Source organism: Neolamprologus multifasciatus, chromosome 3 (genome assembly GCF_963576455.1).
Source record: "Neolamprologus multifasciatus chromosome 3, fNeoMul1.2, whole genome shotgun sequence".
Lineage (NCBI taxonomy): Eukaryota > Metazoa > Chordata > Actinopteri > Cichliformes > Cichlidae > Neolamprologus > Neolamprologus multifasciatus.
The window spans coordinates 8,536,728-8,551,437 of record NC_140441.1 but is presented as its reverse complement, the minus strand read 5'-3'; the positions used below and the strand labels follow the sequence as shown (position 1 = coordinate 8,551,437).

The window sequence follows — 14,710 nt, the reverse complement described above, 5'->3', positions numbered from 1 at the left end:
ATGTGAACTATTAATGGACCTTTTCTTGTATTATGCATAGAACTTATGCAAATCAGTTGTAATTTATTTGAACAAATCTACGGAGAAGCAACTCCTTTTTAGCTTCTGTGATGAAAATATACTTCGTACACCTTAAACTAGATGTTAGTGTTGTCAAAGTTAACATGTCTCATGTTACCATCTTGTATTTCTAAAACTCAGCTTCGGCGTATGCCCTGTAGACTCTCAGATGGCAACACCAATGATCTAGATATTCACAAATTCCATTAGGCCTTCTTTAACGTCTTAAGTATTGTTGTTTTTATGTTTTACATAAAAAAAACCTTCAAATTTATATATTTTAAAATGAAAGCAAAGTGAATTGGAAATATATTTTTCTTTTCTGATGTTGCTGCAACAATCTCAAATCCTAATTATTCTGGGATATTTATTGTCAAACTATGCGATTTTCCAAATGTGTGTGGAGTAAAATGACCATTCTCTGATGATGCAAATGTTGTGACCAAGAATCATTCATGATTAACAACAGAAACTGTTTCACTAGCAGAAACAGTCTGTCTTATAGTTCTCACACATTACCATTAGTTTTACAAACACATTCTTCTTCATGTCTGATTACGTGGTTTTTATAAAACTGAATTTCAATAGTACAAGTAGCGTCTAATTTTTCTTTGCTCTCCAGTACAAATGCAAGAATTTTGCAGGCTTTATTGAAACTGTCACAATTTAACACTCAATGCCAAAAGCCAGGATATTCCAAGTTTCTAAGAAATAATTCATATATTATCAGCTCTGAAAATCCCTTTTTTAAAGTAATGTAGAACATGATCTCTCTCACTCTCTGTGTCTCTAAAAAACCCCAACAAACTGGCAATCCCCATAAACAAGGGGAGTAGTTCATGGCTCTTTATCTGCTGCAACACCATGCAAAACATGTATGTTAGACTCTTTTACCAGACCGTGTTGTTAGCCCCAACCTCCATCCCGCAGGCTGTCAAATGTGAGTCCCTTGTGTTTTTACCACCAGACTAAGTTTGTAGTCCTATCTACTAATATTATTTTATTATAGCACAAGGTTCAGTTAGGTTACTACTTTGACTTTCTTACTTTGAGCACAATTCTGAGCCCATACTTTGTCAAACTTTTACTCAAGTATTTTTGACACTAGCAGCTATACTTCTACTTAAGTAAAACATGCCTGCACTTTTGCCACCTCAGTTGCCACTCTTCTCGAGTTTGTAGAACTTTTTACATGGACACTTTGCGGGTTTACGTGTTATCCCTGATCACAGTAAAGAAGTTAACTTTCTTGACATAAAAGTAACCAAAAAAGGAAAATCTTCTCTTTACTGCAAAGCTTGCTGATTGGAAAACATTGTGTCATGCTGGAAGTTTTCATCCTATCCACCTCCAGAAAAAAGTTTACCTGTAAGCCAACACATTAGACTTCAACAAATTTGTGAAATTCCTGAACAATATTCAATTCAATTCAATTCAGTCATTATGCAAATGTACTGTTTATAAGGTTGAGGAAACCTGCAGTCAGCTGAGACTGAAGAAGTCACCTGGATTAGTGACGAAACATTTCTCCCACTGAAAATGAGAAGAACAGAATCAACTTTTGGGAATTTACTTACCTGTATGATTGAGCATGTATCAAGATACCATGGCCAATGTTTGCCAATGTTCAGATATTGTTACAATGGTCACTGTGTAGTTGTAGTACAACTGAGGAAAAAAAAAATTAATGAACATGAGATTCAGTCTTATTGTGCTTCAGTTGTCATGTAACGATACTCACTAAGGTCATTTATGTGCGTTCTGACAATGAGATGCTGGTTATGATGGGGAGAGACTGATGAGTTTGTTTCTTTGTTGAGGAAGGAGCTGGAAAAAAGCTCATGATATGTGCCTCTTAATTTTATTACACAGATGCCGGATTTAGGATCATACCTCTCCCTGAGAGGTGAAACCTGCCAGACCAGGGGGGGACACAGACAGAGATGAAACTAGCACCATTTATTGCTCAATAATCAACTATTAGAAAAAAAGAAGAACTGTCAGAAAGTTATTTATGAAGTCACACAGAATGAAAACAGTGCTTTAACCTTTGAGTTTAATGTTAAAATCATGTGATCATAATGTGGCAGTTACACAGTATTTTGTCCTCATCACATAATTTCAGAGATTATTAAATGAAACAATATATTTCAGGGGTATGCTATTGTCTCCATTTCTCTTTGTGAATCTTGTTTAAAAGTATGTCAATATTTGGTATAGATTCATTCCACATCAAGGTAGATGAATTCATTTATCAGTGTAAACTAAACATGCAGCACAATGCCAAAAAAGTGGAAAATAATTCTAGTGGAAAGGAAAAAAATAAAAATAAAAATTAGAAATCCAGAAGACTGCAAAGAATCCCATTCTTAAAAACCTCAATATGGAAGCTTCATAACAATTTGTATAGTTTCCCTGTTAGTTAATCTGAAGTTAAATATTACATAAAACAAAAGCTAAATATATAGAATCAGATTCCCCCACTGAAAACAATACATCCAGATAAACAGAATGAACTTTTTGGGTTTTCCTTATCTGGATGATTGAGCATGCATCAAGACATATAGAATCAGTTACACACTTATCCCTCTGGCCCATTTTCTAAATATTAAACACACCCACAGCAATAGTATTTTTTAAAAAAGTATTAATTCATGTGTCAAAACAAAAGAAAAGAAAACATGACTGCAAAGACCCTGTTCATAAAAAACATGTTAGTCACATCTATTTTTAATTTCCCTGTTCATTGATAAGCTAAGAAATAGTTTTTCTTTTTCTTTCACTGTACCCTACTTTTCTTTTTTATTAATATGAAGCTGAAGGAGGGTAAGACGCCCTCTAATATTCAGATGGACACGCTGTTTTCAATGAACTTTGGATCCAGGTATGTGTATGGCAGGTCCAGTCTCTTGTTTCGGTCTTCAATTTCTGCACTCAGTTTTCCCAGGTCATCTTGAAATTGTTTTATACTCTTGAGAGGAACCTTCTCAGTGAAGTGCTCTTCAGGGTAGTTGCCAAGAAAGACCTGATGAGATTGATAAGAGAAACATTTAGTTATTTTGATAGACTATAATAAACTAATTTACTACGTAGGAAATTTGTCTTGGACAAACAGTGCTCTACATAGCTGTTAATAGTGATTAAACATAGACTTTTAACATAAAATAGCATAATTTGACCACAGGGTGATCATTATAGGAGATAATTTATGCTGTACTGTCTAATCTATGTTTCACAAAATGGACATAGCTTATATTGTATGTTCTCAGTTTTGAAGTCTTATCAGAGCACTTACGCAGTCAGCTGATGACTTGCTCAGTTGCCACATGGTACCCATGCCATGAACTGTTGTGTTAACATCGGGGAATGTGTTCAGCATTGTGGTTCTGGTGGCTTCCCCCTTTTTGGTTGGTGGGGGAAGCTGCATGGTGGTAGGATAGTTGGGCATCCAGGCACCAAAGTCATACTGCATTGACAAAATATTGGATAGGTCATTTACAGACATTAATATGAGGAGTATTACAGTATGAGTTTAGTAACCTTGATTTTAACACAGCACATTTTTCTGTGTTTTTGATCTAGGGATGGTAAAATCAGTCAGTCTTTCGTTTAGAGAGAAACATTTCAAATACTATGCTATAAAACATTATACAGACATTATATAGCGCCTCTGCGCTTGATGAACTAACTTCATAATCCACTGACTTCTCATTTTATGTTACCATTTCAATGTCAGTATCAGCTTTATTGAAACAGCACATTACCAGCACATTACCAGTACATTTTTATAGTTTTGAACCTGTCTTGACCAGCAGCTTTGACAACCTGAATGTAAACACATACATACTATACTATGTTATTTAAAAAAAAATGTATAGTTTGTAAGGGGGGAATTTTAGAAAACATAAAAAGATGAAGCACAAATAAAGCACAAAAGCCTCCTGCAGAGCCCCAAGCCACGCAGGATCACAAACCCAAGGGAGCCACAACCACGCCAGAACATCTGGACATGTGCCCCAGAACCACCAAGTACAATACCCAGGAGGCAAAGGAGGAGCTACCTCCTACCTTCTATGACCCTGTCCTACAGAGACCAAGCTTCAGCAAGCTCCAGACTACACACACACACACCCATCCATGTCAAATTACCCATAAACTTGATGTGCTTAACATAAACGATAACAATGCCAAAGCTTTTGCACATCTCAGTATACACACATCTAAAGTATCTGAAGTTCTTCAGTTTGTTAATGTTTATTACCATTTTATTTCTTTTCATGTCAGTTTATAAGTCCACTCTTAAACAGAGGGATGTTTAACAAAATACTCACATGCATAATAATGTAATTTTCCAAATATATGTTACGTTGCAGTAATCCAAAGACAAAAAACCCACTGGATTTTTGCCAAAGGAATCAGAGTGATACTATCTTTCTGTAAAGGATGAGCAGGAATAAAACTTGAATGGAAGGACTTTGGAAAAATAGGCTAATATAAAAACTGACCTTCATTTGATCAGAAAGACAGACAGACACTTTGACAAGGGAGAGACTAAAGCTATAAAAACACACAAGAGGAAATCATGGAGCAAAACATAAATCATTGTCAAACAAAAGGAATTTATTTAAAAAAAATCCTGAATAGTGAGAACATAACACAACATAACAATAATTTGTTAGCTGCTAATGGGCTTGTATAAACTACCTGACAAGCATCAAAGTTTAGTGGAATTTATCCGTCCAGGATTCATCCATGAATGCAGGACAAGGAAACTGTAGAATGTGATCAAACACTGATAATCATAGTAAATTAGAAGACTTCACCTGTCCAGTGTTGACAGCTGAGTGCTGGGCTGAGCAAGTGAAGATCACCATGGTGACAAACTTGACCATCTCGTCCACAGTGTTGAATTTCTGTGGAATTCCTGTTGATCATAGTGAAAAAACTCTATTACATCAACGTACACCAGTTGCATTCTGATAAGATGCAGCATCTATATTATCATTATGAAGTGTGATACTTTATTGAAAGGTCACCTGTCTCTTCTTTGGAAAGGAATCCATGTTCATAAATATCATAAATCCATTTATTCACTTCAGAGTCTTTCTGGACCTCAGCATCAGACTTGTAGTAGTGGCCCAGCACTCCCAGGACAAACCTTTGATAAATGATAACATGCAGTCAGTCACGCTCATGGCTGCATTCTAGTTATATATGATTAGTTCTTTATTTTGTAGTTCTTTTTTTAATGACTTTTTCTATACTTGACAGACATAGTGGAAAACAGGGAACAGGAAAAGGTAAGATTTAACAAAAATTATTCTCTCATTATTGAGGTTTACGGTTTGTGTGTAAACAATCAAACTACAGGAGCACCTCAGATCTACTGGATAATCAATAACCCATTGTAAAATAGTTTTTTTTCCACTATTACCTGTAGCAACAGCATAAAAGTAACTTTGGAGTGACATAAGAGTATCAAATTCAGCAAATAATATGATGGGTTTTCTAGAGTTGACCAAAATTGCAAAGAATTATTTATCAGTGTGTGTGTGTGTGGAGCATGGTGCTGGAATAAAGTTATTTTACAGTTTTTCATATGTTTTTTCAGACAGAGTGGTAATAGAACCTATGTATGATTCTCCAAAGCCTGAGTCCATCATCCCTGTAGTAGAAGTGCCGCACATCTTTCAGGCCACGCATTGAAATATCATCTGGGATGCAGAGTGAGCTGTAGGTCAGTGAGGCCAGCGATCTCTGCAGGATTGTGAAGGCACCCTCTCCACCTGAAGCTGCAAACTACACAACAGTCAAATCTCAGTGAGAAATAAATACTTTATGTGGCACTGAAAAACATGTTTAAGTGTGTTTGTTTTATCATACCTTAGTGAAAATTCCATCCTTATTTACAAGATGCTCCCGAGCTAAGGAGTTGATTTGAAGAGTGTAACGAGTGTGAGGCTTGAGAAGCTGACAGAAAGAGGGAAAGTCACGAGTAAAACCTTTTTTTCTTCCCTCATGTTATATATTCACATGTTCTGATTTTGTGCAAACATTCTTTAAAGAGAAATAAGTTAAAATGATGATGTCAAGGTCACAAGTAAGGATACTTTCTACTTTCTTACCTCAAAGGAAATTGACATATGTCTGAAACATAAAGATTTACCTTGTAGAGAGGATGCACCATGGGCAGATTGCGCAGTAGGGAGAGTGTAAAAACCTCAGCCAGCAGGTGAGTGCGGAGCAGGTGAGCATTAAGTTCATACAGGTTAAAATCTGCACTTCTCACAAAGATCTTAGCCAACAACCAGTCGTACGTATAATCAGTAGGAAGAAAGATGGGGTTGTCGTCTGCTGGTTGCTGCTTCAGCTGCAGGAGAAGAAACAAATGTGTATCCATGCATTTGATTTAGTACCAGTATTGATCAATAACCATCAAGCCTCTTTTGTAAATATTGCTTATTTATTGTAGGCTTGTAACTGATGCATGTTTGTCTCTTGTCATGAGAGTATCAACAACAGTGACAAATAATGAGACATTATACCTTTACATCCAAAGCTGTATCTGATATGAACAGGGGAAAGTCGCCAAAAGAGAATAAGCCGGTTAATAAGTAGTGTTGAAGTGCATGACATGAGTGCTAGCATGGTGAGTAAAATGTTGTCTGGAAGAAAGAAAAGAAAAACATGCCTACACTGCATTTTCTTTCTTTGAGGAAGCAAATGGAATGTCCTTTTATAGTGGGAACAGAGGACCCTGTCACAGTCCCTCAGTCCCCTGAGCTGCTTGTTACAGGCTTTGTTTTATCTCTGTCTCTCTCTCTCCTTTCTCCGTGCTTGTGTGTCTGTTTGTGGGTGGAACTCAACGAGAGCTCCTCCCTCTGGCTTCACGCACCTGTAGAAATCAACCCCCTGTCACAGATGATCTCATCAGGAAGTCACTACTTAAGGTGGTGGCTGAGAGTCAATACATGCTACCTATCACTAAGTGCATATACCACTCTAGTGTTTATGCTGTAAATAAAGGCACTAAACTTGAACGCTCTGAATCCTGACTTTGAGTCCACCCCACCCAGTTTTCTTGACAGAACCGGTAAGTTATCTGTCTGTTTCCAAATATCATGAACTAACCATGGCGAAATTTGTGCCACAGACCTAACTTTACAACTCTAACTGCCTAATCATACTTTCCTTGCACAGTAACATTATTTTTATCAGGTCATATATGGGTGAAATTCTCATTTGTCGTTAGATTGACAAATTTCTTCCCCAGCTAACTTGTGTATACTGTGAAATGGTACTGGTTTCTAATCCATTAGTAAATTATGTAATGGGACAATGCAAATATGTATAACTAACATTTCCTTTCTCCAGTAACAACCATGATCTAGGCAGTTAACCAGATGACTGTAATTTAGTAACACAGCATGTTCCTGACCAGAGATGGGAAAAAAACTGTAATCCAATTACTTTTTTTCAAGTAACGAGTAATGTAAGGGATTAGAATTGCAAAAAAGTAATTTGATTACTGTTACTTTCCCGTAAGCATGCTGCGTTACTGCGTTACTGCATTACTAAACCATGATATTGTTTGTGAGAGTGTCTCGCGACAATGACGTATAAGCGTGTGACGTCCGTGGCAGCAATGGATGTGTGCAAATCAACAATGGATAATATGGAGTGCAGGAGAGAGTACGACCACGCAGCGTTTAAAGCGTGGAAGTGCTCACTTCAAGTTTTATTCCGTAAAAAGTGACACAAACATTAGCGTCTGCTGTTCACTCTGCGTGGGAAGAAAACTTTTTTCTACAGCGAAAAATTAAACTTCAAATCTGAGCGAGCAGCGAGCACGCTGCCACGGGAATGTGAAATTCACAGAGAAAGCCCCGGATCCCCCCACTGACATGACCGCTGTGGCACCGGGCAAACCTCCACCTGCCCCACTCCTGCTAAACAGGTGAAAACAGATTTAAGAGTGACAGGAGTTAGTGCCGCTGAAGCTTTGATGTTATTTCTTTTTTGCTGTGTTTTACTTGCATCTATTTGAAAGAGTGAGTGTAAACACAAAACATAATTTTATTTTTTATGCTGGAAATAGGTTTAAATTAAATTAAACTTTTCTATTTGAGTGCATTTTATATGATGGATTTTGCAGGAGAAATAGAATTGGGCTGAAAGGTCTATTGCTTTATTACGTATTCAGGTTGTGCATCATGTTTTGAAAAAGCAACAAAGTAATAAGTAACTAATTACTTTTGAAAATAAGTAATCAGTAATGTAACAGGATTACTTTTTTGGAGAAGTAATCAGTAATAAGTAACTAATTACTTTTTCCAAGTAACTTGAACAATACGGTTCATGACAATGACAACTTTATCACGACTAAGTGAAGCTTGTGGTCATTTCACTGGCACTAGGGTATGCAGTATATGCCCTGCCTTTTTAGCTGATAAACATACATGACACAGAGAACATACAACAGAAGAACATTATGGAGGAGGGCAGCCTGTGGTTAATTTTGCTTCGAATAGAAAACTCAAGCTAGGTGTAAACACAAGCAATTAAAGTACCACAAGCATCATTGTGCTTATATTCAGAAGGGAGATGTTTTGTATCTTAATGTGAAGGAAAGTTCTGTAGATCAACTTGTAGCTAAACTCACCTGAATAGCAATTGGTTTCAATTTACCATCAGTTTCCCAGAGTAGGACGAGGGGGGCCATCAAGTACTGTTTTTTCTCATTGATGGTGTTTGTTTGGATTCCATCCAAAAGTTTGTAGTCACACAGGAAGATGTTGCCCTTCTGTTTGAAATTTTATAAACAAGATAAATTGTTTGGCCTCACACATGCAGACATTATGTGAAAATTTTAACATTAACATGTTAATACAATCACATGGCCATCCATGCAGGTAAGACAAACCAGATACATGATACACTTAGTCTGCTTTATTTCAGGAGAATCACACAGTTACCTCCATTTCATCTGTCAATTTATTCTGACCATCAGGGAAGACCAGGTCCTCAGCAACAGGAAAGTTCTTGGGCAGTTCTACACAACGTTGGATCATCAGGGGGTTTACGCCATTCAGAAATTGGTAGCCAAAGAAATCATCTTCCATCCAGTTTTGAATGACATATTCTGTAAAAATAACATATTATTTTACTGTGGGGCCACACAAAAAGGAAAATATGCTTGCTGAAAACTGGTACACATTTTTTACATTTGCAGAAAATCTACTTATGATTATTTATTTCATTTCTTTTTTGTTTCTTTTGGTGAAATAATGGAAACTTTCCATATAAGTGGGAAACCACTCTTTAGTGATTTTCAGCTGCTTCTCTCTGGTCGTTGGTATAAAGTGCCTGCAGTGAAGCCCAAGAGACGTAGAGTGTCTTTTGTACCTGCTGCTATTATGATGGCTGCCATCAGTACTGCACATTGCACTTTGTTGATGATAAAGTTTGGGCTGTTCTCTCTGGCTTTGTTTGTTTGTTTGTTTGTTTGTTTGTTTTGTTTCTGTGTATGGACATACTGCAAATCATTTTCCCATTGGGGGCAATAAAGTTACCGCTGACCAATAAACAATTCAACACTAAGTAAAATCTGGGAAAAAATTTGTAGTAAACTCTGTGATCTACTGATAGACTGGAGAGTTGAAGGCAATGTCATATCGGGATTTGAAAGCTTTTGGACATGCACTAAAAAGAAATTCTGAACTTACAACAATGAGAGTTCTTTACCTGATATCTTATTGTCATGGACGTGAAAAAGATAACGTATATCCTCCATAGAAGTAAATCTTTTCTTACACTCAAGTAGTTCTGCAAGTTCCAGCTCTACTGTTCTAGAAAACAAAGGCACAGTAACTTTTTTCAGATGCATGCTTAATCATGTCAATAAATGTATACACAGATGAATGAAAAATAACTTTACCCTGTTATGTAATTGTAGTCCAACTCTGCTCCCTTGGTTACAGAGAAGCGGTCATCATCGGGCAGTAAAGTGTCTGTCCTAATGCAATGGGGAATTTCCTCTTTATATATATCCCAGCTAAGACAGAAAATAACAGGGGTAAGGAACTTAGTGAGTCTAGATTACTAATGCATCTGCAATCTGAGTAGAGAATACAAACATAAATATAATTAAAATTTTAGAGGTGCTCAGATCAACATTCAGAAAATTCCCATGACTCTCAGGTGATCTGCACCATTTGCTTGGAGGTAGAAAGCAAGGAAAGGTTTGTTAAAATAGTGATAAATAGAGTATATCTTTTTGAATCTGAAAACAAACAAAGACACCAATGTTCTTGAAGAATAAATGTCACATCATTTTGATATTTGTGAAAATTCATCTCAAGTATTTAGAAATCACTCCACAGGCTGTGAGAGAATAGGGAAAGGGTTCTCTTTTCAAGTTGAAGTACAACCTGTTCAGAAGCTAATAATGAAATAACGGTCCAAAAAATTGCACAGCGCATATTTAAGAGGTTACTAAATACTGGCATTTGTGGGAGAGTATTTTGGGTTTCCTTATTCTTTGAGTAAAGAAATGTTATAATAAAACCTTGAACTTCTTACCGATACACACTCTGTTCCCACTCCAGCTCCTGCTGCCGACTGTACCCACCAGGAAGAGGGTTACCATCATCAATTTTTGCTTAAAAGATGAAAGAAAAATGGCATGTTCAAACTCATTTCAAATACTGTATTGGTTGGAATTTGCTCCATCCTAATTATAGTTTTGTGTTATTATTTTATATCTTGAACTACATACATGATGTCAGACAAACATGTCTACAAACCTGTCCCCTCTCTGAAGTAGTGCACCTTGCTGTCAGTGATCCAGTGATAAATTGGAAAGCTGTAGGTCTTATCCATAGGGGAAGTGACTTCCACCTTGGCAGGATACCATGAGCTTTGGACTAAAAACTCCTTTTTCTCGAGCTGTATGAGCACCAGATCTCCAAGGAGGGTTGGGCAGGACACAGTTGCCCGTGCTTTCTGGAATATTAATGATAGAATGTCTCTGAAAAATCTACACGAGATCAAGATCATCATAAAAAACTAAACAAAACAATCCTAGGCTGCATCCTCCAATCCAGTCTCCTGGCAGTTTGTGAAAAAGTCACAATTTACTTTAATCTATTGATTTGTGTTGCTGAGCATACATTTGATTTGTGTTTATTGTATTTTTTGCATGTCTATGACCAAGACTTTAAATCAGTTAGCTCTCATGAGTATTGATTCATGTCTTCTTATAAAAAGCAAGAAAAGCAGCCCTTGAAAATTCAAAAAAAAAATTGGTGGAGGAGCAAATCAATGTTTTTCATGCCAGAGACCCAAGTTTGACGCATGAGTTTTCATATATTATTATTATTATTATTTGATTATATTAAAATATGTATTAATGATCATGGTTTGTTTTAAAATACAATGGTTGCCATGTCTTTCAAAGTTTTCTATTCATGGGACCTTTTTGCTTTTTCTACACCAAATACTTATGGCAGATACAAATTATACTTGCTACTGAAAAACATTACTTAAAAATGCTTGCTCCTGATAGCATTTTGTTTATACAGTTTGTCTTTTTAAACTCTTTCTTTGCATGAATATGGTAAAACTGTAAGTATTGAAATTAGAAAATTTCATAATGTCTCATAAAATTCTGAATTCATGTCATCAATTAAACAGTACACGTGTAAAAAACACAAATACAACCATTCAAAAATGGCATATAAAATATAATGGGGTCACTAGCTCATATTAGCCACAAAAATAACTTTGTTATTTGGGGGTTAAACATGGAAAAAGATATTTCAGGCTTACTTGTCCTCTCCGGTAGACTGATCTGAAATCTATGAATTCACTCTCCCCTGCTGTGCCGACAAGCTTCATGAAGACTTTATTGAGAGTACCAGCAAATGCTAGATCTCCAGTGAACAAGACCACTTCATAATCGCCCATTTTCACTCTTGAAAGTGCAAAATTCCTGATGAGAAGAGAATTTTAATAACTATTCACAGTACTGATTAAATAAAAATGATAATGGCAGAAAATATACTGTAAGAAATAATTATTAAATTATTAATTGCACTTGTTTTGAATGATTGAAAATTAACCCTTGCCTTCTAAGCTCCTTTTTCGAAATAAGATCTTACCTTTGCTAGTGAGACCAAGATGGTACTTTGAAGCTCTGCTCCGTGGGTATGAAAAATCAACACTTGATGTACCTCTTTATATACAGTTTTTGTGGGGGAAAACCAAGTGAAAGAGACAATCTGGGCGTTACCGAGACTTCACATAATTCTAATGAAACACTAATAAATCCAGGAGCTCTAAAATGGATGAGAATATCTGGCACAAAAAAAAACTGTGAGTTCTCAGGAACTGACTTAGTATTTGTTGTACCAGTCCCAAAACTGATAAACAAACTGTCAGTTATGTGGGGGTTTTTTCTCACGTAAGAGGATTTCAGGTCATGCACGTTAGGATGCACCAGCTCCAGATGTGAAGGCATTAAGCCACAAAGTTGGGTAGTTACGGTTTTTGAGTTTAACATGTAACATTTTAGGTAAAAAAAAAATAGAAATTGGATTCAAATCCAGGACCTCTTATAGCTTCTATTAAAATTTAGATTTTAAAGAGGACATGAGGCTTAGGGTCCAAACTTTTTTACACTGAGCATTTCAAACCACACCAAAGAAACATGTGACCTCTTGTCATGGATAGATCATCTGAGATGCTCTTTTAGCAGATGTTTGGTCCATTTTCAGTGTCATCTTCCTGCCATGGCATTTGTCTCTGCCAACTTTTCCAGTTTACATTTTTTTTCACTTATCTTTATAAATCTTTCAGTCACAACATGTTATATCATCTTTAGATAGGAACAAACTTAACAACTTGCTAGTAACTTTTAATTCAATGAAACCTCACAAATAATCTTAGATGGATATCATACATGTTGATGCTAATCTGTATTATAATACCTGGGAAAATGGCCACACTGGTCGTTTTAGTAGCACTGAAACGAATGTGAAAGCATTTTACCTCTCAGCGGCACCTCAGTTTCCGTAAGTTTTAGAAAATAGATAATGATGTCACTTCCCTTTTGTCTCCTAGTTTTGTCTTTGTGTCTTGTGTCAGCATCTCCTGTGGAAGTCAGTTTTGCCTCCATGTTTATTGACCTCTGTGTTCCAGTAATGTTCCTGTTTAGTTCTCCCAAGTTCATACGTCTTAGTCACTTGTCCTGTGTGCATTATGTAGGTGCCAGACGTCTGCTTTATATTTTTATTTACGATTAAGTTCATGTTTGTTTTATATTTCATAGATTCATTACGTAAGTCATCTTTTCATGATTAATAAAAATGAAAATATATGTTGTGTTTACATAAAGTAATGATATGTCACTGTTTGGGATTAGAACCTAGAAAGGGGTGCCTATCAGTTTAAGCATGTAGGTGCAATAGCATCATGAAACCCTGTGTGAGGGGGAAGGGGAGGATTATGGACGGAGAGGTTAGGAGTCTCATGGTTTTCTTACCAAGTGCACAGGTAATTTTGGATAACTGCTTTTTTTTAACTTCCATGCTTATTTAGGAAGGAGTTCCTTGCTACATCTTCAGTTTGTAATAAATAAACAATCTTCAAATCATAAGGCAACTGGAAGCATTTCTTTTGGAAACCAGGAACACAGGTCAGCCATAGACTCCTTTTTTGAACTTGGTTTATTGGAAATTACCCTACATACACATTATGTTCACCTTTTGTTCTCCAGTGTCTTTAGTGTTGTTAGTTTCAGCTGTGTGTCCACCTGTTGCCTTTTTCTCAGCAACCTGTGTGTGTATATATAGTGTCTCAGGCTCCCTTTGTCTTTTGTCATGTTTTGCTTCTTGTTGTGTCTTGCCATGAATTCCTTATAGTTTCCAAGTTTTCTAGTTCCTTCCTTGACTGAGTTTTTGTGTTTTGTATAAGTGAGTTTCTAAGCATCAGCAATAAAGCTGCCTCCTTTAGTTCATCCCTTGTCTCAGAGTCTCGTATCGGGTCCTACTCTGTCTGACAAACATCTGTACCTCAAAAAAACTCGCAAACTCTTCAATTTAATGCAGCTTTCCCACATTAGTAAGTATAACATGGTAAATTAAGGTGTGGTATGTAACCATGGTCAGATATCGTAAGGTGTTGTGTTTTGTGTTCGTGTTTTGACTTAGGCAGCATTTGTCCTTCTTTCCTGGATTGGCAGAAGCTGAACCTGCAGTCAGCTGAGACTAAAGAAATCACTTGGGTGATGATGAAACGTTTCTCCCAATGATAACGCTACATCCAGATGAACAGAATCAGCCTTTTGGGATCTACTTACCTGGATGATTAAGCATGCATCAAGACACACTATTATTTGTTCTGTCTGGATTTGTACTTGTGTAGATTTTATTTCTGTATTTGTAATCTAGTAACTTTCTGCTCAGTAGAATTAAAAAAAACCACACAAAATAAACAGGGCTAAAGATCAATTGGCTGTCATGATTACTGATCTTATTTCACATTATATTCATTACAGTGAATTCTTTGAGTCATGATCATCAGTACCAAAAATGCACTGCCCGCTTCCTAATTTCTTATTTTTTTGGATGTTTAGCACAACAACAACAAC

General features: G+C 36.5%; 1 protein-coding gene across 2 annotated transcripts; it reads right to left on the bottom strand.

Annotated features, from left to right (window-relative positions):
• Positions 1-2,099: 2,099 nt before the first annotated feature.
• On the bottom strand, positions 2,100-12,319 carry LOC146521424 (polyunsaturated fatty acid lipoxygenase ALOX15B-like). 2 transcript variants are annotated; one of them, XM_085154967.1, is made up of 15 exons: positions 12,222-12,319; positions 11,890-12,052; positions 10,866-11,064; positions 10,642-10,720; positions 9,998-10,114; positions 9,805-9,908; positions 9,036-9,202; positions 8,723-8,863; positions 6,227-6,430; positions 5,944-6,030; positions 5,690-5,859; positions 5,097-5,218; positions 4,884-4,984; positions 3,356-3,526; positions 2,100-3,085 (listed from the first exon to the last, which is right to left on the bottom strand). In XM_085154967.1, exons 2-15 carry the CDS (start codon positions 12,025-12,027, stop codon positions 2,906-2,908), a joined length of 1,980 nt encoding a protein of 659 aa, XP_085011093.1. In that variant the 5' UTR covers positions 12,028-12,052; positions 12,222-12,319; the 3' UTR covers positions 2,100-2,905. The 2 variants fall into 2 exon arrangements, with proteins under 2 accessions (XP_085011093.1, XP_085011094.1); XM_085154968.1 differs by having other exon boundaries at positions 11,890-12,034; positions 12,222-12,277.
• Positions 12,320-14,710: the final 2,391 nt, after the last annotated feature.